The 25,168-nt window shown below is 33.7% G+C and overlaps 2 protein-coding genes and 1 pseudogene across 2 annotated transcripts; 2 read left to right on the plus strand and 1 right to left on the minus strand.

Annotated features, from left to right (window-relative positions):
• Nucleotides 1-7,252: 7,252 nt before the first annotated feature.
• On the minus strand, nucleotides 7,253-8,065 carry LOC145788700 (glucan endo-1,3-beta-glucosidase-like; annotated as a pseudogene).
• Nucleotides 8,066-14,386: 6,321 nt separating this feature from the next.
• LOC114270128 (receptor-like protein 13) lies at nucleotides 14,387-21,662 on the plus strand. The gene is made up of 7 exons (XM_082908162.1): nucleotides 14,387-14,453; nucleotides 14,561-14,716; nucleotides 14,868-14,933; nucleotides 19,071-19,226; nucleotides 19,315-19,386; nucleotides 21,045-21,200; nucleotides 21,539-21,662. The coding sequence occupies exons 1-7, from the start codon at nucleotides 14,387-14,389 to the stop codon at nucleotides 21,634-21,636; spliced, it is 771 nt and encodes a 256-aa protein (XP_082764288.1). The 3' UTR covers nucleotides 21,637-21,662.
• A 39-nt stretch (nucleotides 21,663-21,701) lies between these two features.
• LOC145812925 (uncharacterized) lies at nucleotides 21,702-24,322 on the plus strand. The gene is made up of 2 exons (XM_082908163.1): nucleotides 21,702-21,842; nucleotides 23,181-24,322. The coding sequence occupies exon 2, from the start codon at nucleotides 23,495-23,497 to the stop codon at nucleotides 24,320-24,322; it is 828 nt and encodes a 275-aa protein (XP_082764289.1). The 5' UTR covers nucleotides 21,702-21,842; nucleotides 23,181-23,494.
• The last annotated feature ends 846 nt before the right edge of the window (nucleotides 24,323-25,168 follow it).

Raw genomic sequence — 25,168 nt, forward strand, 5'->3', positions numbered from 1 at the left:
GAGATCTTGTAGAAGATGAAGTTAGACAAAAAATTGAGATCAGAAATGAAGTGTGGAAGCTTAGAAAAAGGCTAGAGTGGATATGGTTGCAGAAATCCAGACTGAACTGGACCTTAAAGGGGACAAAAACACCAGGTATTTCCATATTATGGCATCAAGAAGGCATAGTAAGAACGTCCTTGATTCACTAAAGATTAATGGTACTTTATATGAGGATCCTGCAGAGTTGAAACAGGTAGTGGCAGCTCACTTTAAAATTTTGTTCTCTGAAGTTTGGAAGATTAGACCAAGGATAGGGGGCGAGTTTAGAAGCATTGATCAAAATCAGATTCAATCTTGTTTGGTGAAGGAGTTTTCAAGAGCAGAGGTTTGAGCAGCAATCGAGGAATGCGATGGCAATAAGGCCCCGGGGCCTGATGGATTTAATCTCACTTGCTTCCACAACGGATGGAAATTTATGAAGGATGATATCATGAAATTCATGCAAGAGTTTCATGATAATGGTGTATTAGGTAATGGAATTAATTGTTCTTTTGTGACCCTTGTTCCCAAAATAGTTAGTCCAGAATCAATTACAGACTTTAGACCTATCAGCCTTATTAGTTCAGTCTATAAAGTGGTGGCTAAAGTTCTGGCCAACAGGATGAAATTAGTGTTGCCAAAAATTATTGATAGAGTCCAATCAGCATTCCTAAGTGGTAGGAATATTATGGATGGTGTTCTTGTTGCAAATGAGATTGTGGATTGGTGGAAGAAGACTAACAGAAAGGGGCTAATCATTAAGTTGGATTTTGAAAATGCTTACGACACTGTTAACTGGAATTTCCTCATCCAAATGTTAGAGAATTTTGGTTTTGGAACTACCTGGACCAAATGGATAAAGGAATGCATTTCTTCTTCAAGAGTGTCAGTTCTTGTTAATGGGTCACCATCACCAGAGTTTTGCCCTCAAAAAGGTTTAAGGCAAGGTGATCCTTTATCCCCTTTCTTGTTTAATGTTGTAGCTGAGGGTCTGAATATACTCATATCAAGAGCTAAAGATATGGGTCTGTTTAGAGGTATATTTGTAGGTGCTAATGGGTTGAATATATCTCACTTACAATTTGCCGATGACACAGTGCTGTTTTGTGAGGCTGAAGGGTCACAAATTTTGGCTATAAAAAGAATCCTTAGGTGTTTTGAAGTAATTTCAGGTCTAAGGATCAATTTTGCTAAAAGTGTTGTGTGTGGGGTGGGTGTGACAGATGTGGAGGTTGATGAGTATGCTGGGAAATTGAATTGCCTAAGCAAGAAATTACCATTGAAGTATCTAGGATTACCACTGGGAGCCAGCCTTAGCAGGAGTTTGACTTGGAGGCCAGTTGTAGAGAATTTCAAGAAAAAGTTATCTGGGTGGAAGAGAAGAGTGTTATCTTTTCCTGGTAGAGTCACACTCATTAAGTCTGTGTTGTCTGCTTTACTTGTGTATTACATGTCTCTTTTTAAAATACCTAAGTGTGTTGCAAAAGAGATGGATAGGATTCAAGCATCATTTTTATGGGGTGATTCTGAGCGTAGTAGGAAGTTGCATCTAGTTAGGTGGAATGAAGTGTGCATGAGTTTGAAACAAGGAGGGTTGGGGATCAAAAACATCAGGTTAGCCAATGATAGTTTTCTTTTAAAATGGTGGTGGAGATATGGGCAAGAGGATAAGGCACTGTGGAAGATGGTTATTTGTGAAAAGTATGGTTCAGTTGGGGGTAAATGGTTCCCCGATAAGGATGTTCACGGTCCTATATCTCAGACTTGGAAAGACATCTTATCAGTGGCCCAAAGGAATGGCAGTATTCTCCAATTTTGTAAGGATAATGTGGAAATCTTAATAGGTAATGGGCAAAGAATCAGTTTCTGGAGAGATAATTGGTTGGGTTCAACAAATCTTTTATGCTAATTTCCTAGATTATTCCAGTTGGTTAATGATAAAGAGATTTCCTTGAATGTTCAAGTAGCCAGAAGAGATAGTCAATCTGGGTGGTTTTTCAATTTCAAAAGACCACTTCGAGCTTGGGAAGAAGGCGAGTTGGTTAGATTAACCACTGCTCTGGGGTCAGGCCCTCTTTTAAGAAGTGATGTAGCTGACAGTTTGGGTTGGAAGGCTGCTCAGCTAGGTATTTTTAAGGTTAATGCTGTTTATGCTTGGGGTATGCTCAATGATGGTCCCATTCATAGATCAGTTGATCTTATCTGGAATAATTTTTCCCCACCTAAAGCAAATTTTTTTTCTTGGTTAGCTTGGAGAGGAAGACTGAAAACTAAAGATTTGCTACAAAGGTTTGGAATTCTAGAGGGGGAAGATGTCCTTAATTGTATATTCTATCATGAGGCTAGAGAATCTCTTGACCATGTTATGCTTCATTGTTCTTTTACTTGGAAAATTTGGTCTGCTATTATCGATTGGTGGGGTATTCAGTGGGTTATTCCCAGATCCATAGATGGTCTTTTACTCTGGTGGATGGGTTAGAAGTTTAGGAAGAAAGTTAATCTGGTGTGGAAGGCCCTTCCAGCAGCAGTGTTGTGGTCTATGTGGAGTTATAGAAATGAGTGTGTGTTTAAGGCAGTCCAGCCCAATTTTCAGGTTCTGTGTGAATGTATCAAGGTGAGGTTAGCAATTTGGATGAGATCTCATTTCAGGGATGCTTCATTTTCAGTCAATGATGTCGTGTTTAATTTTTCACAAGTCAGGTGTTGTCTAGGATTTCAGTTGGTGAATTCTGTTATGTTATGTTGCTACTAGCCTGGCTCAACTGTGAGTTTTTTGTGTGCTTCTCGTTACTGTTAGAGGTTGTTATCTACTAGTTAGGCTGCTGTTGTGTTGTTGTATTGTGAGTTTTTTGGGTGCTTTTTGTTGTTGCTAGGGATTTCAGTCCATCAGAGCAGCCACCAATTTGACGTAAGGGCATGATGTGGTTGGGTTGATTAAAGAGTGATTCTGTGATGCATTGCTGGTCTGGTGGTGGATAAATAGGTAGCTGTGGTAGCTGTCTGCCTTTCTTTCTTTGCTCTGGCTGCAGGCTTGGGGAGTTGCTGCTATCTGTGATTTGTGCTAGATGAATGGTTTACTCTAGAGGAATGGCTGTCTGCGAGTGTTTTTCCTTTTTTTGTTTCCGTTCTGTACGTTGGTTACTCACCGACTTGGAACGTGGAGTTAGTGCTAGCAAATAATTTGGTGTGCATCTAGGTGCCAACCTAGTTGGGATCTTAATGTTTCACTTTGATGCTTTTTGCACCCTCCTATTTATTGATGTGCGTTATCATACTTTGTATGTTTTCTTCATCAATAAATTTTCTTTTCGCTGATCAAAAAAAAAAAAAAAAAACTTTCCATAAACATTTTTTTAGCATAACCACATTCACAATTCTATTTTTAAGATGCTTTACTTCTCTACACTTTTTTTTCTCCCCCAGACATAAAACATTGGACATTGTCTTACCAAACTATTTAATAGTATTTTTTAAAAAAAATTATTCTCTCTACTTATTTTTTTGTTTTCAAAAAATATTTTTCTAGCAAGGTAGATAAACTGGAACCACTGGCATGCTCTCATCAACTTTGTATGATAATGATTTTTTTATATATCAAAGTGGAACAATTTATGAAACTTTTAACACAAAAAAAAAAAAAAAAAAAAAACACTGTTTTGTAGGAGTAGACAATTTGTGTTCACAAAAGGAAAATGATATACAAGTACACTTTTTAGATCCATTTTCTAGACTCAGTGATGTGTCAAGAAGATGATTGGTTGATAATTAGAAAATATTTAATTATTAACCAATCATCTTCTTGATATATAACTAGATCTAGAAATTAAGTCTAATTTTTGGACTTGAATAGCAATGCTTTTTCACAAATGAAGTGGAATGCAAAGGTAAAAGGTCAAAAACACTATTTTTTTAAACATTAACCTGCGCAATTGAAAAGCTCTAAGTTTTCAATTTAAAACCTAACATCTCATCTCAATTTGTAAGTTTGGAGGACAAACCAAGTTCACTCTTGTGTCTTCATCGAGGATGATTGACAATTGAGAACTTCAGCGATGCGTTCTTTTCATCTTTCACTTCGTTTGTCTTGCATCTTCGCCGACAACGGTGGAGGACTCCTACGTACTCTAGGTTCTTCGTTCGTCTTGCTTCTTCGTTCGTTCATTCTGTTCTAGATCTAGGTTGCGACGGTGAGAGGCGAACAACACCATGGTCGGGTCGCGAGAGAGTTGTCAGAAAGAGACGCCCCAAAACCCGCTCGCAACCCGGGGTGGGCGCGGTTCGGTTAGGCCCGGGCTTGAGCCCAACCTGGGCCTTGGCCTGGGCTGTCACTTTGAAGACCGGCCCTGCCTGTGGGCCCAGCCTATCAGTCCACTCAAGGCCCACTCAAAGCCTAGTCTGAGGCCCACCCCGCCTGAGACCTAATGTCATTTTTAGTGAAAAATAATAAAATTTTGGTAGGAAAAAAAAAATGTTCAAGCCTAGGCCCACCAGCCCACCCAAAGCCCGAATACCCCCTAGGCCTAATTTTCTGGCAGGAGCCCGTGCGGCCTGGCATAGGTCGGCTCAAGCACGGGCCCAAGTGGATCGGGACAAGTTTACACAAGTGAGAGAGTGTTTTGAAATTTGAAATCTAGGAAAGTGAGGTGAGATGTGAGAGAGAAAAGAAAGAGGGAGGGAAGGTGGGTGGGTTGGTGAAAAGACTCAAAAAGAAGAGAAAGACATTTTATTTTATTTTTTTGGGAGGAGGGGAGAGGGAACAAAAACAAAAAATCATCTTGACCCTTAGATATTTGGTAAGTATAATTTGAACCATTAAAACAAAATATATCTCTGATACATTTTGGACATTTTCAAAATCCTTTCTGCCTTATTATGTACATAGTCTCCCTTATCCTATTGTCTTACCTTACTCCTTTCACTCCATTTTGATTGATCGTATTTTGCATGAAGATGGAGGGTTGTATTCTCTCATGTTAGATTTGAACTTGAGGTAAGACTCACTATTAATCTCATTTCAATAATTCAAACTATTCATTATACATCTCAGTTTATGTCATCCATAAAATAAGTTACGTCTATCAGATAATCATAACTTTTTTCATTTTCATTTTATATTGGTTATCTCTGAAAAAATAGACAATAAGTAGGTTTTTAAAAATAGACTATCCATTTTTTTGAGAAACGTGGCAAATGAAAAGATTACGATTATTGAATCAATATAATTTTTTTTCCCGTATATAATATGCATGGGTTTCATTCATTTTACAATTCAGATCATTAAAACATGACCTATAGTGTGCCTCAACGATCTCTCAAGTTTTCTTAATTTCAAATTGAATTTGAGAGAATCACAACCTTATAAGGTGTTTATGTATGTGTTTTGTACATGAACATATATCTATATAATAAGGCAGAAAAGATTTTAAAATGTCCAAAATGCATTAAAGATATATTTTGTTTTAACGGTTCAGATTATACTTAAGTATGATTTTTTGTTTTTTACTTTTCCCTCCATAATATGTCTTTCTTTCTCTTTATCTCATTTTTGAGTCTTTTCACCAACCCATCCACCCACTCTCCTTCTTTTCTGTCTCACGTCTCACGTCTCACGTCTCACCTCACTTGCCGAAATTTCAAATTTCAAAACACTAGCCTCATTTGAAAAGTTTGCTATTTTAGTTTTTGACTATTTTAGTAAGCTAAGGGCCTGTTTGGTAATCATTTCGTTTTTAGTTTTCAGTTTATATTTACAAAAATTTAAAAAACTTTTATAAAAACTTGTTTGATAATTTTTTTGGTTTATAAATGGTTGTCTCAGTTTATAAATTTGAGGAAAAAACGTAAACTCAAAAAATGAGTTTACGTTTTCAGTTTTCAGTTTTTTTTTCAATTAATTTTTTCTCTCAAATAATTTTTTTTTCAATTAATTTTTTTTCTCAAATAATTTTTTTTCCAATTAATCTTCTTTCAATTAATTTTTTTTTTCATTTTTTTCAATTAATTTTTTTTTTTCAAATAATTGTTTTTCAAATTTTTTTTCCCAATTAAATTTTTTTTCAATTTTTTTAATTAATTTTTTTTCAAATATTTTTTTTCAATTAATTTTTTTTCCAATTAAATTTTTTTTAATTAATTTTTTTTCAATTATAATGTGTGTGATCCCATTGTCATAAATAATAAAAATAATTATAAATATTTTGGGCCTGAACAAACATATTTTTTAGTTTATGTTTTTAAATTTTTTTAAACATTTTGTTCAAACCAAACGCGTTTGTAATTTATGTTTTTCTAAAAATAAACAAAAATCAGTTTATAAAATTTTTGTAAACATAAACAAAAAACGTAAACGTTACCTAAATTTTTGTGTTTAGGAAAATTGTTGATTTTTTTTGTAGTTGGACGTGATATTTGTGAAAGAAAAAGTAAAATGATTATGGGTTTGATATGATATTTTGTCTTATTAGTTATTTTAGTATATTTTATCTTTTTGTAAATTTTAGCGAAAAAACCAAAAAGTCATTTGCCATACCAGGCCATTAGGCCTCGTTTGGGAATCGACTATTTTGGTAACTTTTTGATTTTTTGATTAAAATATGAGGTAAAAAAAACTAATATGTTTGAAATGACTTTTTAATTTTTCGAAAAGATGTGCAAAAAGTAAAGAGAAAAGAGAATCTTTGACTTTTTGGTATAAGTTATAGACTTTTTGATTTTTTAGGAACTTTTTGACTTTTAAACTAAAACTCTCGCATGCCAAACGAGGCCTAAGAGTAAATAGATGCACTAAAATATTTCTTTCCATGCATGATAAGGTTGATTGGAGTTTTTTTTTTTTTTTTGGTCTATTAGGTAAAGACAATTAGGAGAAGGGATTACATTAAAAATTAATCCGTAAATTTGAAGGATGGGATTGATATAAAAAAAAAAAAAAAAAAAATTATACAAGTCTTAAGTTAGAGAAGGTGTGAGATTGTGTACCAAAAATTAAGGTGGGGATGGGTAGATATTTTGGCATAGGTGATACATCTCATTAAAAATAAGTCAACAACTAATGAGTTGTAGTAAGGGGAGAAAATTATCAAAAAGTTAGAATCATATGTATTTTACACATCCTGAAATAATTTCACATATTTTTATATAAATTTTTGAAAAAATTACTCATAAATCCCATTTTAGTAAATGTTGCTCTAGTTAGTCCTAAGTGTTTTTTTCTTAAACCATTTAGTCCTTTTTATTTATGGTGTGATATATGTTTTTGATATATGATGTTTGATGATGTTGGAATCCCCTCAAACCCTTCTCTCTCCATCGCATAAACAAACGCATCAATCTGTTGGAATCGGAAATCCCGCCCAAGACCTTATAGAAATCATACCAAGCAGAAAAACACACCCACACAGAAAGTGTCCAGATGGGTGAATTCAACACAATCGTCGTATTGAATAAATTATCATAAACCAAGTTCTGAACAATCTCTATGTTCCTTCTCCGAAACAGAGCATAGTCTAGCGATACGAATTGTAGGTTGTTTGTGAAGCTGAAAAATGGGTACACATTGACCATTAATGGCGACCCAGTATCCTTCAAAAATTACAGCAATGGACCCATTATTGATTGGTGATTTGGGTCGAAAGATGAGGCTGAGGGAGGGTATGAATTCATCAAAATCGAGGCTGCGTGAGATGTTGAGAGCTTGATTGTGTCTGATAAACCCGAAGTTTGAAGAGCTATGTATAGATTGTTCATGGCAGGGACTAAATAGGTTGTGTAAAATGGGTCTTTGAGGAGGATTTCGTTGCCTACGGCAATGTACTTGATTTGGGTGGGGGAAGATGTGGGAGAAGATGTTAGATTGGAGCCATTGGAGAGAGGGGTCTATGGTGGTGGTGGCGAGAGAAGGGAGGAGTTCGTTGGGGACTCCGATCTTGAGGGAGGTGCTGGTACTGGAGAATGATGTGAGTGTATCGGGATCGGTGTTGAAGAGGCGGACGGTGGTGATGATGTTTGATGATGTAGTTGATGTTTGATGATGTTGATGATGTTGTTAGTGTAGTTAATGTTGGTGATGTTGATGATGTTTTATGATGTTGGTGATGTTGATGATGTTTGATGATGTAGTTCATGTTTGATGATGTTGATGATGTTGCTGATGTTTGATGAGGTTGAAGATGTAGTTGATGTTTGATAATGTTCACAATGTTGGTGATGTTGATGATGTTTTGATGATGTAGTTGATGTTTGATGATGTTGATAATGTTTTATGATGTTGGTGATGTTGATGATGTTTGATGATGTAGTTGAAGTTTGATGATGTTGATAATGTTGTTGGTGTAGTTAATGTTGCTGATGTTCGAAAATGAGGGAAATCTAAAAAAGGTCTATAGTAAGCTTTTAACATTCAAATAGGACTTATTAGTCTATAAAAGGCAGGATCAAATGGTTTAACAAATTAAAATTTGGGATTTATTGATATTTTGCCCTAATTTCTTTTACACATTTTAATGTATATTTTATTTGTCAACCTAGACAAATAATAACTCTATAGACCGTCATTGGCATTTTTTAAAATGAAATATGTGATGGTGACATTTTTTAAGTTACAAATCATTTCATATAAGGCAGTCCCTAATCTTTACTCTTTGGTTCTTTTTTCATGAATTTTGAGTAAAAATTCAATTAAAAGCTTGATCTAATATGAAGGTTACCAATGCTATAATCAAAATTTTAATTTCTCAGCCCATCCCAAAAGCCTCTTTTAACCATTTTTTCTTATGAAAGAAATGAGTGTTTCAACCATTCTCAATCCTTAGTTCAAAAATTAAATAAATAAATAAAAAACCATCCTCAATCCTTACTCCTATCCATAGTTGAATAAAAGCATGGCCATGGAGCATTTGATGAAAGAATTAAGTGAGGCTAGAGTTGATGAAAAATTTGGTTATCCCTTTATTTGATATTGATACAGGTTGGAACTCAGTTTTAAGTATTTTTCCATTAAATTTGAGTTTGACAAATGATTATAGATGCTGTAAGATTCTATTTTTTCTACAGATGATCTGAAATTAAGAAAATAAAAAAGTAATTGTTTCCTATTTACTTTCCTATTTTTGTTTTTTTAATCTACCTAGATAACAAACAAAGAAAATTTTTTATTTTACATTTAACTTCACGTAGAGGGATTTGAAATGGATGCTTTTAAATACATCCATATAACTCTTCTCCACACCGACTTTGCGATGAAACCCAATTCGCAATAGTCTCAACTCATGACTCGAGGCGTGGCTAGTCGACCAATGTGAGTTGTCAAAACTGGGGGGAGGGGGGGAAAGGAACGAAAAGAGAAAAAAGGGTTATATTTGTAAAACTGAAACCAAGGATCTTTCTGCCCAAAAATTCATCAGTTTTTAAGGATCACAGCCTTTCCTATAACCTGCAAAAATTTATATTTGAATTGTGATGACTGTACTCCTCTTTGCAGGATTTGAAAGATTGTTAAATTTGAGGAAACTGGAGATCTTGGATCTGGGTTCCAATGACTTTGATGACAATAATATCCTCCACTCTTTGGGTGCTCTCACTTCAATTAAGACTTTGATTATCAGTGACAATGCCTTGGGAGGATACTTCCCTGCACATGGCATGTTTCCCTCCTGTTAGGTTTTATTTTTGGCAACCCTGTTTGACAAAACTTCTTTCAGTTGTATTTGTTTTCGAACTTTTATTTCAAGATTGCCACTTCACTGATTATGACGGGGATCGAGCTGCCCGGTCAGCTCGCGGGGGTCCAGGGAGCAGCGCCCCTTGGTAGGTCCGGGGCAGCGCCCAGGCGGGGTCGAGGGGCAGCACCCCCAAAGCAAAATGCAAAAATGCATTCCAAGTTGCCTGTCCGCTCAAGCGGATATTCCCCCGCTCGAGCGGAGAATGCTGGGTTTCAGAAGTTTGTCAGGTCTGTAAAAATACTGGAAGATGTGATTTCGAGCTCGAGTGGACCTCTGTTTTGTCACACACATATTTTGCTGAAGACGCTCGAGCGGGATGTTGGGCGCTCGAGCGGACCACGCGAACACAGTTTTCCGGATTTCAATAAGGATTGGGTTTTCTTCCAAATCTAGGATTACTTTTGGTTTTCTATAAGTAGTTGGTTTTCTCCCAAAAACTAGACTACTCCTGAATTCCTCCAGATCTTCTTTTTGGTTCTTAAGGTTTATATCTGGGGATATTTTGTTAGTTTTCTTTGATGTTTTATTGAGTATTCAACTCATGGTTTAAAGAGAGTACATCAAAGGTTTTGTTTGCTATACACAAGAGAGAGAGAGTTGTTCTTCGGTAGATTCTGAAGAATTCGAGCCTGAAGCTTCGATGGATTCTGGAGTGGCTCATCGTAAAGACAATTCCGAGGTGAAGACGGGGTTGGAAGAGGCACATAGAGGTTGGTTCAATTAGGCGTGGATTCGCTAGGTAATTGAGAGCATACTTGTGTAATTCCTTTAAATCTTCTTAGTGAATTGTTTTGTGGCTGTTGCCCGTGGTTTTTTAATCACAGTTGGAGGTGTCCAATTGTGGTTTTTCCACGTTAAAATCGTTGTGTTGATTTGTGTTGATTGTTTGATTGGAATTGTTACATACTGCTTAAAATTGTTACATAATCACAAATCAATATCTAGGGGATTTCTAGATTTTTCACCTCCATTCATTTTCATAGGGCGTACATAATTCTGTGCTTCTCTTTCTATGCAGTTTCTTTTTAATTATATATATGGTTACTCATACATGTATATTCTTGGCGTAGAATTAGTAGCATTGAGAAACTTGGAAACATTGGATATAAGCACCAATGGTTATCATGGCTGTCTCCCAATGCAAGCTAACACAATAGCCATCTCTACATCTCTCTTTTATTGTCTATTTGATTTCATAGGATCAACTCATTCAGAACTCAAGTCATTGAAGTTTATAATAGTATAAGGAAAGAGGAGAATAAAAACTTGACTGGTGACTAAGGTGTGATGTTTGCAATCAGTTTGCAATGACATTCATTTTTACTCCCTCTCAAATTTTGTGACATAATGTTTTGGCGGTAAACCTCTAAAATTTGATTGTTAGTAACTTTTAATCACCAAGATGTCTGAAATTCATTGCTAGAAATTTTTTTTTGACCAAACCACCATGCAAGATTCACCTTTGGAAGAACAATTGAAGGGTTCCTAGAAATCCATATTGAATAAGGAATGCAAATCCAGCTACACTCTAGTGATGATGTCTTCATGTAACTACACCTGATGAAAGTGACCCTTGATTTTACATGCTCTTTTTATCAATAATGTCATTTCATTGGATATGAAAATATTTTACTTATCAAAAAAAAAAAATGACATTATCATTGTTTCTTATCAAAGGAGGATCTTAATATAGACTCTGAAATGTTGACAAAAAACCTATGATGTACCATATCTCTAATCTAATATAACTATGTGTTGAGCTTGACACAAAATTTGATATATATATATATATATTAAGGGTAAATTACACTTACACCTCCTGAGATTTAGATTTAATATATATTATCCCTTGACGTTTGTGAAATTATACTAATCCCCTATCATTGTAATTATTTAGACGGAATAAACACATTAAACTCATACACTCTCTCTTTTCTTATTTTGCTTTACTTCCTACATTTTATTTTTTTTTTCGTTTATTTTACTTTTTTTTTAATGTAATTTCTTTTGTTTTTCTACTAAGAGTTGTTGCCTTTTATATAAGTAGGGGGATTTGTGAAATGAGACTATTAATTACATGGATGAGAGTATAATTTTTAAAATATCAAAAAATAAATTGTAATTAAACCAAACCTTAAAGGTGTCAGTGTAATTTAACCCTTTATTACAACTTTGCTGGGGACCCCAGTGGGGGTGACCCCCAGTGACCCCCAGTGTCACGTGTCGGCCTGGGGTTGGCTGAAAAAAAAAAAAAAAAACTTGTTTTTTGGGCCAATCACAGGATACCCCCAGCACCCCCACTGGGGTCTCAAGCTTTATTCCTTTTATTAATAACACACGAATACATCCCAAGAAATCCACAATCCACTTGCACACAATAGTACACTATATTACTAGCACATATGTGCCGACTTGATCAAGACTTTACGAGGCACCACTTACACAAGACATTACTACACTCTCATGACAACCGACACAGCTTACTCATGCTATTTCACTCACACGTTTTGTATATATATCTCACACACTTTCTTTGCATTCACTCTCGCACACGCCAAGACTTATCCTTTTTCTCACTACGTAGGGCTGCGTTAGAAATTCGTAAAATTCATAATTTGATTTGATCCAATCTAATTTGATAGGTTTGAATTAGTTTTTAAATTCGTGATTTAGTTTCCGATTGAAAAATTAAAAATTCGTAATCCACGGATCGGTTTCGGATTGAACCCCACGGTTTCTGATTGGAACTGATCTGGACCATATATAAATAGCTATATTTATATTGGCCCTGTTTGATAGAGCTGTGGGAAAGTGCTTGTAGCTTATACCTTAACAGCTTATAACTTATAACTATGAACATAAGCTGATTTCTGACTTACAAAAAGCTATAAGCTATAAGCTTAAGCTAAACCAAACACATCAAAATAGCTTAAATTAAGCTGAAAGCTGAAATAAGCTGAAAAAAAGCTGTACCAAACAGGGCTATTATACATTCTCCCGCATAGAATCTTCTCTTATTCCATATAAAATCTAAATCCAAACCTAAACCTGCATAGTATATTTTTTTATTGCTTTTGTTGTTGGTTTTTAGTTTTAATTTGTAATGGTCTTAATATTTATGGTGGAACCCGTTTTCTTATGATTGTTTAAATTTTAGAATAGCATGCCGCTATTGTGGAAAGACATGTTATTATTGTAGAATTGATGCTATGTTTATATTTTTATAAAATTAAAATGTTTTATATATTTTTTTATTATTTAATTATGTGAATCCATGGTTTTAAACCAATTCAATCTGTGTTTAAATGGATTGGTGCGGATTGGTTCCATGATTTAAACAAATTGGTTCCACAATTTAAACGAATTGGATTAATTCTATTTTTTTAGGAATCGTTGATAATAAATTGATCAATTTTTTACTCCAATCCAGACCAATCCGAATCATGTTTCCCCCAATCACTGCAAGTACACACATAGAAGACCAATTTCGTATTTATAGCTGCAAGAGTCGGCTATATCCACCGACTTTGAAATTCCAGAATTCTTCATAAAGGTGGCAGCCCAAGCTCTTCACACCCACACATTCCTTTAACCAAAATCTAACAAGAAATATCTAAAGAGAAAGTTAGAGAAGATTCCAGAGAGAAGATTCTAGAGAGAGAGAGAGTGTTAATGTTGAATATAATAATATAACTATACTCCTATATAACAATATAACTTTACTCCTCCAGATATTGATAGGAAAACCATATTTCTGGTCCAATATAACCAGTGGCGGAGCCACGCAAGGACCGGGGGTCACGTGCTCCCCTAGATTTTGTGATTTTTTTTTTTTTTTTTTGTAAATATGAAGAAAATATTTTAAATAAAAAGAATTACAAAAATATTATTAGAGTGAAATGCCAATGACATTTTAAAAATTATGAAAATAATAATGGTTGTTTTGATTGAAAATGAAGAGATTACTATAAATTATATTATCTATGAAAATTTTAAATGTAACGGTAATGTCATTATTATTGACATGCAAGTATAAATAATCTCATTATAAAGATATGAAATTTATTGGATTGTTAGTTACATTTGACATGTGAGGTTCACTCTCTATGTGTTTATTTACTATTAGTTAGTGATATCACATACTAATGATGACGTGATATTGCCATTATATTGAGTTTTTAATCAAATTTTGTATAAAAAAATAATTTATCATTATATAATTTATTTTAAGACTTATATCCATATTTTTTTATATTGTTCATGATACACTAATTGTAAATAACATTATTTTTTTGATGTTTCTTGAAATCAATTGTAAAAATTTGCGTGAAATACTTTTGTAAAAATTTTCGATATTGTAATTAATAAGTACCCCCTAATTTAACCTTCTGGCTCCGCCACTGAATATAACTATGTACCGCAAACAATTTTGGAAAGAAAAATATGAATGCAAGATAAGAACTAGTTGTACAACTTACATTTCTTTATCAACCTGTTGCATTAGTGCATTTGTAAGTTTGTTCCTTGGGAAAGAACATAGAGAAAAAAAAAGAACTGAATCTCTTGATGGCATATGTACTTATAGTGGCACAAACTTTCAAGATTGTATTTGTTCAAATGGAGGGAGTGGGTCATTATTTGTTACAATGTTGGTTGATCAATTAATCATTGCATTGTGTGTAATCAAGGATATAATATATACGAATTACTTGGGTAAGAAAAATTTATTGAACACCAATCTCGTGGTATTTGGATCCTTGGAACTAATGCTTTGTTGAATCGAAGTGTCAATGATTTATTTTATCAAGATTTTCATGCAGGTTTTGAAAAGCTGTCGGCTTTGAGAAAATTGGAGACTCTAAATCTTAAATGGAACGACTTTGATGATACCATTCTGCCATCTTTGAGTGCGCTTAGATCCCTTAAGATGCTTAATCTCCGTGCAAATAACATTGGGGGATTATTTCCACCTCAAGGTAACTTCAATTTTGTCTGAAAATTCATGATTGTTTCTTATTTGTACAGGAAGTTCAGAACTGGTAATCATAATTACAATTACATAATTATTTTTACTAATCTTGGTATTACTATGTTGCAAACTCATCACTTTGTTGTTTCTTTGTGCAGAATTAGCTTATCTTGGGAACCTAGAAAGGTTGGATCTAAGTTTTATTCAATTTAATGACATCCAAGGTAAAACCTAGCCTTCTTGAAATTACATGCTTGCTTCAAGTTTTCAACAAACAGAGCAGGAAAACCATATAACCTCTGTAGTATTTCATGCACTAACAATAATGGACTATCTTCCCATCCTATTGCATTTTAATCACTGATTTGGCTCATATTGCCTAGAAAGAAGAACAACAAATATAATCTAGAAGGAAGAATGAGTAAATGTTTCACAATCTTGTGGAAACTGATATTGCAGGTCTTGAAGTTCTCTTTTGACCTCGATCTTGATGCAATTGAACTAATTCTCATAATTCTGAATCAGATAGCTCAATTTATAAAGATACATACTCTATGAAGCTTAGACACTTCTAAATAGGCATTTGTCTGTATTGAATTCCGACATTCTTCAAATGCTCCCCAACATGTATTGGAGTTCTGTTATAAATATTTGGGGGACTCACATCTATTTCTTAGAACACAGTATTGTAAGTTTGAAAAAATAAATTTGGGATTTAATTGGAAAAAAATTTGTGAATTCTTATTAATCTCTCATTCTTTAACTTTTGAATTTTAAGAATGAGTAATGCTAGGTTTCATGAAAGAAATATCATGAAAAGCTTCATAAAGATTCTCCACCATTGGATATGTAATTGCATAACATACAATAAAACATCACAATCTAATCTAAAGGTGGATAATTTTCATGAAGTCTTTAACATTACACTTTAAGAATTGTAGAGCCCAAAACTTCCGATTTGCGTATGAATAGACTTTTTAGGTTAGGATTTGTCTATTGACACTTCTTTTTTAATGTGTAGAAAGAATGTAAAAAATGATTTATGACTATTTTGATATAATAAAACATAATTCATCTGTTTAGTTTTCAAACTCAAAAACTAGTTTTAGTAATTTTATTTTTCTTATATTTTGGCTTTAGTGAATTTCTTTAAATTTGTGTCAATTTTTTTTTTTTAATTTTTAGATACACGTGAAAGGTAAAATATTTGCAACAATGTTAGGTACCCATAAAAAAGTATCCATAAAAGTATCTAAAAAATATAATGTGTGGATCACATTCATTCTAAGGGTGGCCCACATAATACCAAGTTCAATCACTTTGAGGATAAATTACATATTACTTTTTCGGGGTACATATCCTTTTCCAAATATTTGTGAAGAAATTTGAAGAAACTTCACAAAAAATTAAAAAAAATATGGACATTTTTGTGTGTTTTTTCTTTTCTTTGGTGAATTTTTTTTAGTTTTTCTTTAAAAATATATTACTTTTTAAGTGCATCTAAGAAGTAAAAATATTTGAACTAAATATATAAAATAAAAAAATTAAGAAAACTTGAAAAATAAAAAATTCGAAAGCAGCTTTGAAAAACTAAACAAAACAAAGTCAATGCTTTCACTGTTAAAGAAAAAAATAAATAAATAAAGTAAAAGAAGAAGCAGTATCTATTTGTCCTTTTGAGGTATGCATATAAAATATGCGTTAAGATCCTCTAGAGTGATCCCCCTAGAGCGATCTCCTACAATAAAGGATATGGGCGCGACACCTGTCTCACCAATGGAACCAATGGTTGAGATCAATCCCTCACAAAAACGACGTCGTTTTGTGGGGGAAATTAAAAACAAAAAAAATTCAAATATCTTTTGTTCTCTAAGTCCTTCCTCATTCCTGGGTTCAGCTCTACTTCTTTGTCTCTCTCTCCTTTCCGATCTTGCTGCCCACCGCCTCGCCTCACTGTCGCTGCCAACAACCTCCACAACACGACTGTTGCTCCCCGTCTCCGGCATGGCTCCGCCGCTGCCTCGGAGATCTGGAAGACCTTCTGTCAATGCCTTCATCTTCGATCTCTTCCGCCGCCACCGCCACTCCAACACCTTTGGTTCAATCGCATACCACAGATCCGTCGACGAGCTGAACCCTAGTCGAACTGTCGTCTTTGATCTCCTGCTCCAATCTCCACGTCCTGTTGCTCATTTTGATTTTGATGATGATGGGGTCTGTAAATCTTCTCTCCCATTTGCTAAATAATAATTATATAAAAAAGAAGAAGAAGTCATATTATATATAGATATATACAGTTTGAAGCCTCTTTCTTTTTGTTCTATAACACAAACACCCACTTGTGTGTTCCATTATTTGCCAAGACAGGTTTGTGTCTGGTTGTGCGCCAAAGATTGATGTAAAATTATGGAGTTGATATGATCAATGTTTATTGTTTATTTCCTGTTCTGTTCTAAACCTTAAAACCAAGTGAATGCTTCAAATATACAATGCTCTATTTTTATTTCTTCTTCTAAACCTGATTTGGGGTTTTTTTTTATTTTTTTTTAACTCAAATAATAGTATATTGTTTATTTCCTGTTATGATCAATGTATATTGGGGGTGTTTGGTGGGGCTTTTTTGAGCCAACTTATGGCTTCTAGCTTTTAAAAAGTTATTTTGGACTGTTTGGTTAAACTTATTTCAAACAACTTCTGATTCTAGCAACTTATTTTAAGTCAAAAAAGCTGATTCTGAGAAGCTGCTCACCCCTTGCTTCTGATTATCATCTTCTGCTGTGGACTTGTTAATTCATGGTTATACTCTTATATATTTTTTTTTTATTTTTTTAAAAATAGAAAGAAACCAAAATGGACTATAGAATATTATTATTATTTTTTTATGAGAAATGTAGACAAATAGTGAATAATAAAAAATAAAAGTTAATTGAAAAAGCTACTTCACAGCTTATTTAACAAACACTACTCAGCAACTTAAATCTATAATCTAACAGTTACACCAAATAGATTAACTGCTTCTGATTAAAGTCATAATCTATAATCTGTTAAGGTATAATCTATAATCTATTTTAACAGCTGCACCAAACAGGACCATTGTTTATGATCAATGTTTGGCCATGGAATCTCTATCTTCTCTCTTCCCTCTTCTCATTTTGTTCGTGTTATTTATTTATTTATTTATTTCCCCACCAAAACGACGTTGTTTTGGTAAGGGATTAATCTCAACCCTTGAATTCATTAGTGGGACAAGTGTCGCGTCCATATCCTTTACTATAGAAGATCACTCTAGAGGAATCACTCTAGAGGATCTCAACGCATAAAATATATGCTCATTAGTTGTCGTGTTCTTCCACTTCATATGTTGAGATTTTTTTAATATTGTTATGTTTGTATGTCTATATCACGCTGTATTCATGTCTCATGTCCGTATCCGTGCTTCTCAATACATAGTGCATCAACTAACCAAATTGCCTCACTAGTCACAAACATATTAAGATAACCATAAATATTGTAGCCCTTTTAAAAAAGAAGTTTGAATTGAATGAGAAAATTATTAACCTCTGTGGCTTCTAGCAATAGAATTGCAATGTTAAATAGAGCGTGATTGTTGATTACTCTTTATTAAAATTGATGCTGGCAATCTCAGCTAGTAAGTAGAGATAGCATTCCACTTAAAGTCTCCAATTTATGATTTGAAATCCCAATACAGTGAATGAGGAATTGGGTGTATCACAAAATAATTTCAATCATGTATCCCGTTTGACCAAAACCTCTATACTATGAGGTCAGTGATTCGAATTTTCTAACCTGTGTGAGGGTATTGTTCCCCGTATATTTGTTGGGGTTTCTCTCTCCCTCTTTGAGAGTTTTTTTGTACTAATTGTGTGCTGTATTTAATTTTTATTATTATCATTGTATTTCATTAGGTTTCATTGTAATATCATATATGAATCGATCAAAATAATAATAATAATACATTATTACAATCATATAGCAATATTAGCAAGATGAGGTCTCATAAATTCTCCCCTTCTTTTTTCATAGCAATTTCTCCCCTCCCCATACCCTGTTTTAGCAGGAGCCCGTGTATTAGGTTGCCCTTTTTTAATCTCTCCCCTCTCTCTCTATTCTGTTTCCTTCAATATGGGAATGAAATAACCAAATGAAAATTATATATGTAAATGGTAACTAAAAACATAATGAATTTTTGTAGTGGTTTATTAAATGTCATTCTCATAGCTCCAATGAAAGATTGATCGATTCAATGTTTCATTAACTTATAATATAATGAACATTATCAATTTCTTGGAAGTTACAAAAATATGAAGCAAAAGTTGTTAATTTTTAAAAATTTACTGCAGGTTGTGAGAACTTATCGAGATTGGAAAATCTAGAGAGGTTATATCTTCGAGGAAACAGGTTCAACAAGAGCGTCATTCTATGTTTGAGTTCATTGATATCTCTCAAAAACCTTTCTCTTCAAGGCAACAACTTAGGAGATCCCTTTCCTGCCCGAGGCATGTCTATCTTTATGAGAACTCCCAAAGAGAATATATTATCCATCCTCATCTTATTCATATCTTAACAAGAATTGTTTCAGTGCAGAATTAACGGTGTTGAAAAACTTGGAGACGTTGGATTTAAGCTCTAATGAGCTTAGCTCCCTAACAATGCAAGGTATGACTTAAGAACTTCCTAGATTCAGTTGAATAGAACTATCAATAAATTCTCTTTTTATATGTATGAGTTCATGTTTAAACCACCTGCTATGGAGACACAAGCACTAAATACCATGATTAATGGCACAACTATAGCTTACAGCAATGGGTCAAAAGTATATCTGTCTATTTGCAACCAACTTCTTAAATATTGATCTACCCATCTAGAAATATTACAGCATGTTTACAGGCACCCCCATCTGGTTGTTTTTGTTAGCTCAGTAGCCCAACTAAAATAATGTTGAGCCATTAGAGTTTTAGCCGTTGGTATATGTTACAAGGTTTTGTTGAATTAGCAGGAAAAGATAGCATAGGAAAATTATTAAGCATAAAAAATAAACAGAAAACATAATTATGTGGTTTACCTTCTTTACCCACCAAATTGACTGTACTACCAAAATACCCAAACAAAATAATACTACTTACAAACCACAACTTAATAGATATGATACCGAGGCATAACCCTTTAACTTGCTTTTTTAATAAAAAATTTCCATCTGGAGTTAGTTTGCAATTTTTGCTTAAATATTCTGCTCAAGCAGCACTACTCATTCTTCTTTAGAGAATCAACTCTATTACTCTCAAAAGAAACATGCTCTGCCATGAGAGGAGAGCCCCTTAACCCTCGTATTAAAACCTTGGGCATGCTCAAAATTTTAACTCTAAGCCTCTTTTAGACCAAATTATTACTGCAAAGATTATGAAATTATTTCCGCAAGAATACTTCATAAAAGAAAAACCAACACCTAAAGATAGGAACTTGAGACAATTTCCAGCAAGTTCACATAAAGAGAAAGGCCATGAATCAATTAAAGCGAAGAGGATTTGACAAAGGCATTGGACAATGCATGGATTTTAGAGTGTTGTGTCATTCATTGAGCTTCAGAAGAGCATTTTAATGTCTACTTGAAATCAACAATATATAGAAATCTGATGTTATAACTTTGTATTTAGATAGCTGACACTTTCCTTAATAGTAGCATTCAAAATCATAGATTTCTACCGTGCAATTATGTGTAAAATAATGATGGTGCCATTCAATGATTGTGCTCTTGATTTTCAAATATTTAAATAAATAACAGAAAACCCCAAAAAGAGAAAGCAAAACAAAAGAAAAGGAAATAAAAGGCCGGAAAATAGTTGTTAGTACTTCTAGCTCTACAACTTCTTTTGTTTCATTTTGTTTATTATTTATTATATATTATCTTTTTAACTGGTTCAACTTACCTATTGATTTCAAATTGAAAATATGATTGAATACATTAGATGTTACTTATGAAAGAAATTGTCTACATTGTCTGGTTTTATACATAGCAGGTAATTCCCCATGAGTAGAAACAAATGGAAGTGTATTGATTCTTTAATTAAAATGACATAGCTAGCGGTTTGTAGTTTACCTAATTATTGTTTTTGGTGAAATAAGGGGTGTGTGTGTGTGTGCTAATTCCATATATACCACTATATATATATATATATATATTCTCTACAATTGTGAATCAGAGTGAAAGTCTATTTACAAAGTACCTAATTACCTATGAAAGCAATAAGTTGGTCATTTTCACTTATGGTTCTTTGGGGTTGACTTTTAATGACATTTGATCATGGTCATATGCTCAGATTCTAAACTACTGTCTAATTTGAGCAAGATGAGACATCTGGATCTAAGTGGTAATCATTTTGACAAGGATGCCTTCAGAATTTTGGGTGCTCTCCCATCCCTTAAGCTTCTATCCTTAGTGTTCAATCAAATGGAAGGACCACTTTCTAACCAAGGTATGTGTATTTTTTATTTCTCAAATTCATGCTACTTAAGTTAATTTTTTTAGTTCCATTTGAGTGTTGAGAACACTTACAATAGTTGGAAAAATTAAGTCTTACAGCTAGCAATTTTGTGCGAACTTATAGTTCTTCTTTGTCAAATATATCTTGCTGGAATCTATTATTGCCATCAATGGCATCACTGTCCTTAAATTTTTTTAACATTACATTTTCATTTGAAATTGAGCTACTAACTGAGGTGCCCATAGAATATAGGTCACAACATCAAATTATATTTATCTCTATTTTCTTTATCTCAATCTAATTAACGAGTCTCTTCACCCGGGTTACAGAATTGACTTATAATCTTAGCAATCTGGAGGTCCTCCTCCTCAGAGGAAATCTGCTCAATGGAACACTACCAATGGAAGGCAAGAATTTTGTTATTTAAATTGTCTCAGGATCACCTTGAAATCTGCTCTATTTTACCTTTATCATATGTTTTGGTAGGTTTGACATCCTTCCGCCATCTTCAAATCTTAGATTTGAGTGAGAATAATTTCTTTGCAAGTATTCCTCCATCCATAGGAGCATTATCTTCTCTGAAAGCTCTATCTCTAGCTCAAAATAACCTTAGTGGTTCTTTACCAATTCAAGGTAAAAATTCCATTCGTTAAGGTTATCTATTATAAACTAAAAGGCCAACAAAATATAAATTCAAAGGCCAACAAAAATTCTATTGCTTCCTTTCTGTTTTTTTTTATTTTATTTATTTATTTATTTGCTTCATGCAAAGCTAATAAATAAACTAGTATTGAAGAAAACTATGAACTAGCATCATCTTTATGTTTTCAAGAGTTAGCTGGTGTTTGATAAAATTGGAAGTTGAAAACTAAGAGTTGAGGAAAATTCTAATGTACACTCCTTTAAAAAAATGTGTATCATATGAACCCCTAAATATGTTATCTTCTTTTTTAGTTATGTCATTTTCTTCTTTAGTTATGGAAAAATTTCTTTTTTAATTGTGACATTATTTTAGCTATGACACATGAGTTCTTTAATTATGCGACATGTTGTGTTTAATTATGATATACTTTTTTTTATTTTTTCTTTTTTAATTATGACTCAAAAAATTGAAGTTATGTTATTTTCCTTTTAAGTTATAAGGTGCATATCGTGCACACTTTTGAAGAGTGTGCACCATAGTGTTTCCCAAAAGTTGAAAATTACTCTCTCTGTCCCAAAATATTAGTCCCTTATTCCATTTTTCATTATCCCAAAATATTAGTTCATCTTCAAAAATTAAGGACTAAAATAATATGAATTTTCTATTTTGCCTCCTTTTAAATTCATTAACAACACAAAAGGTACAATTATAACAATTGACATTCCCAAAAAAAATATACTACCAAAGGGTAATTTTGAAAAATTAATATTTATAAAGTGCAATAATTGTACTACAAAAAAAGTTGAATTCCCCAAAATGGACTATTATTTTGGGACGGAGGGAGCACTGAAAATTGAAAGCTAAATTTTTTAAATTAAAAAGCTGTTTGATAAAAATTTAAATGTTGAAATTGTTTAATATGTAAGAGATTAAATCTGAAAATTATTATTTTGAAATTGTATCTTTCAAATTTTATATTGTGATGGTAGTGGTGGTGATGATGGTGAGGTTATAATAGTATATGTTGATGCTTGTGCATATGTATTTATAAATGCAGTCAATATTAAATAAGTTTCGTATCACTTAGAAAAATTTTAACTTTTAGCATAAATTTTTAGACCCACTTGAATTTTTAAGTGATATTAATTGTAGTTATTAAATAAATGTAATTGATTTCATTTAATACATTCAGTTTTAAATATTGAATTGTGTTATCAAACAACACTTTATATATATAATAATAATAATAAGAATTTTTTTTTATAGAGCATTATGTAAATACATGGCATTACAAACTATACGTGTTTCATAAACTTCTTGTTTTCTAGGTTTGTGCAAACTGAAGAAACTTGAGGAGTTAGATCTCAGCCATAACCATTTTGAAGGGATCCTTCCTTCAGGCCTAAGCAATTTGAGATCTCTCAAGTTTTTTGATATTTCTCTAAACCAATTCACAGGAAACATTTCTCCATCTCTGTTTGGAAGCCTCAACTCCCTAGAGTACATTGATCTTAGTCATAATTGTTTCGAGGGTTTATTCTCATTTGGGTCATTTGCAAACCATTCAAACCTTGAGGTGTTTGAATTGATATGTGACAATGACAAATTTGAGGTAGAGACTGAATCTACAGATTGGATTCCCATGTTTCAGTTGAAGGTCCTTGTTCTATCAAACTGTAAGCTCTCTGGCGAAGTTCCAAAATTTCTACTTTACGAAAACAAATTAAAGGTCATCAATCTCTCCCACAATAACTTGACAGGTTCTTTCGCAAACTGGCTATGGGTGAATAATACGGGATTAGAAGTTTTAAACCTGCGGAATAACTCTTTTGTCGGTCAATTTTGTTTGCCATCATACCGCTATATAAATACTTATTGGATGGATATCTCGAACAATCGCTTAAGTGGGCAAATTCAAGCCAATATGGGGCACATATTTCCATATATTTTTTACGTCAACTTATCTAGTAATGATTTTGAAGGTGGTATCCCATCCTCATTTGGTAAGATTAGTTGGTTGGAATATCTGGATTTGTCCACTAATAATCTTTCAGGGGAGGTACCAAACCAGTTAGTCAGAAATTGCAGATCTTTAAAGATTTTAATATTATCAAATAACAATTTTCATGGTCAAATCTTTTCAGCTGCCTTCAACTTGACTTCGATATGGAGGTTGCAATTGAATGATAATCAGTTTGCAGGGCCTCTAACAAATGTGCTCTCCAAATTGTCTAAATTGGATTTTCTTGATATTAGCAACAACTACATGTTTAGCAAGATTCCAAGTTCAATGGATAACAAGACATCGTTGGGTACACTAATCATCCGAAATAATTCTTTCAATGGTGAGTTCCCATGTGCACTGGTTCAAAATGTGTATATGGACGCCTCTTATAATTCGTTTTCGGGATCAATACATCCTTCTTGCTCAAACCCAAACCTGGGATATGTGGAGCATATGCATTTGTGAGGGAACAAGTTCACAGGATTAATTCCAAGAGCTCTCCTTAATTCGTCAAATCTTTTGACCTTTGATATAAGCGAAAATAGCTTTAGTGGCAGCATTCCTGATTCGATTGGAGTGGCTTCTAACCTCAGAATTCTTTTGTTTAGAGGTCATATAACATGTAATCCCAAGGACTTCATTTCGGGAGACTCTATTTGCACCCTACAAACTTGGTTGTACACGCCATTTTTTAGGGAAAAAAATAATACCATTATACGCCTAAATTAAATTACCAAAAACCCAAAACTCTTAACCTTTCTCCAACAGCTTTTTCATACTCCGGTTGGCCCCTCTCTACTTCGGGCAACCATTTAAAGCCATCCTTTCTACTCTGGCCAACCGTTGGCTATCGCAGTCCTTCCTCTCCCTTCTTCTTCTTCCTCCTCCTTCCTATCCTTTGCTCCTACCCACCCTACCATCGCCGTTTTTTTTTTTTTTTCCTTTCTTCTTCTTTGCCTACAAAACCCTAATCCTCATCCTCTCCAATTGTACCTTCCATGGCTGTCGTTCACCCCATCGTAAACCCCCTTTCCCATCGTGACTGTCTTCTCTTTCCCTCATCGGGAAACCTTCCGCAACCATAAAAAAGCTCCACAGCCACGATCGCGACTATCTTCTCTCTCTCCCATCGTAAAACCCTTGCAGCTATGAAATCCCGCATAACCGCTACTTCATCATCATCATCTCCTTATTTTTCTAAAAACCCTAGCTCTGATCTGATCTGATCTAAGGTTTTTGGAAGAAGAAAAAAAAAAGAAAATGTAGTGGTGGTAGCGAGTGTGAGCGATGGCGGTGACTCCTCTCCTTCGA

The sequence above is a fragment of the Camellia sinensis genome, chromosome 15 (genome assembly GCF_055761805.1).
Source record: "Camellia sinensis isolate YWXY chromosome 15, ASM5576180v1, whole genome shotgun sequence".
NCBI classification, from domain to species: domain Eukaryota; kingdom Viridiplantae; phylum Streptophyta; class Magnoliopsida; order Ericales; family Theaceae; genus Camellia; species Camellia sinensis.

Coding starts and splice junctions, on each gene's coding strand:
- LOC145812925 (XM_082908163.1), top strand. CDS start 23,495: ATGTTTCAGTTGAAGGTCCTTGTTCTATCAAACTGTAAGCTCTCTGGC.
- LOC114270128 (XM_082908162.1), top strand. CDS start 14,387: ATGTTGGTTGATCAATTAATCATTGCATTGTGTGTAATCAAGGATATA. Junction 14,717..14,867: donor GGGATTATTTCCACCTCAAG/GTAACTTCAATT, acceptor TTCTTTGTGCAG/AATTAGCTTATCTTGGGAAC. Junction 19,227..19,314: donor AGATCCCTTTCCTGCCCGAG/GCATGTCTATCT, acceptor GTTTCAGTGCAG/AATTAACGGTGTTGAAAAAC.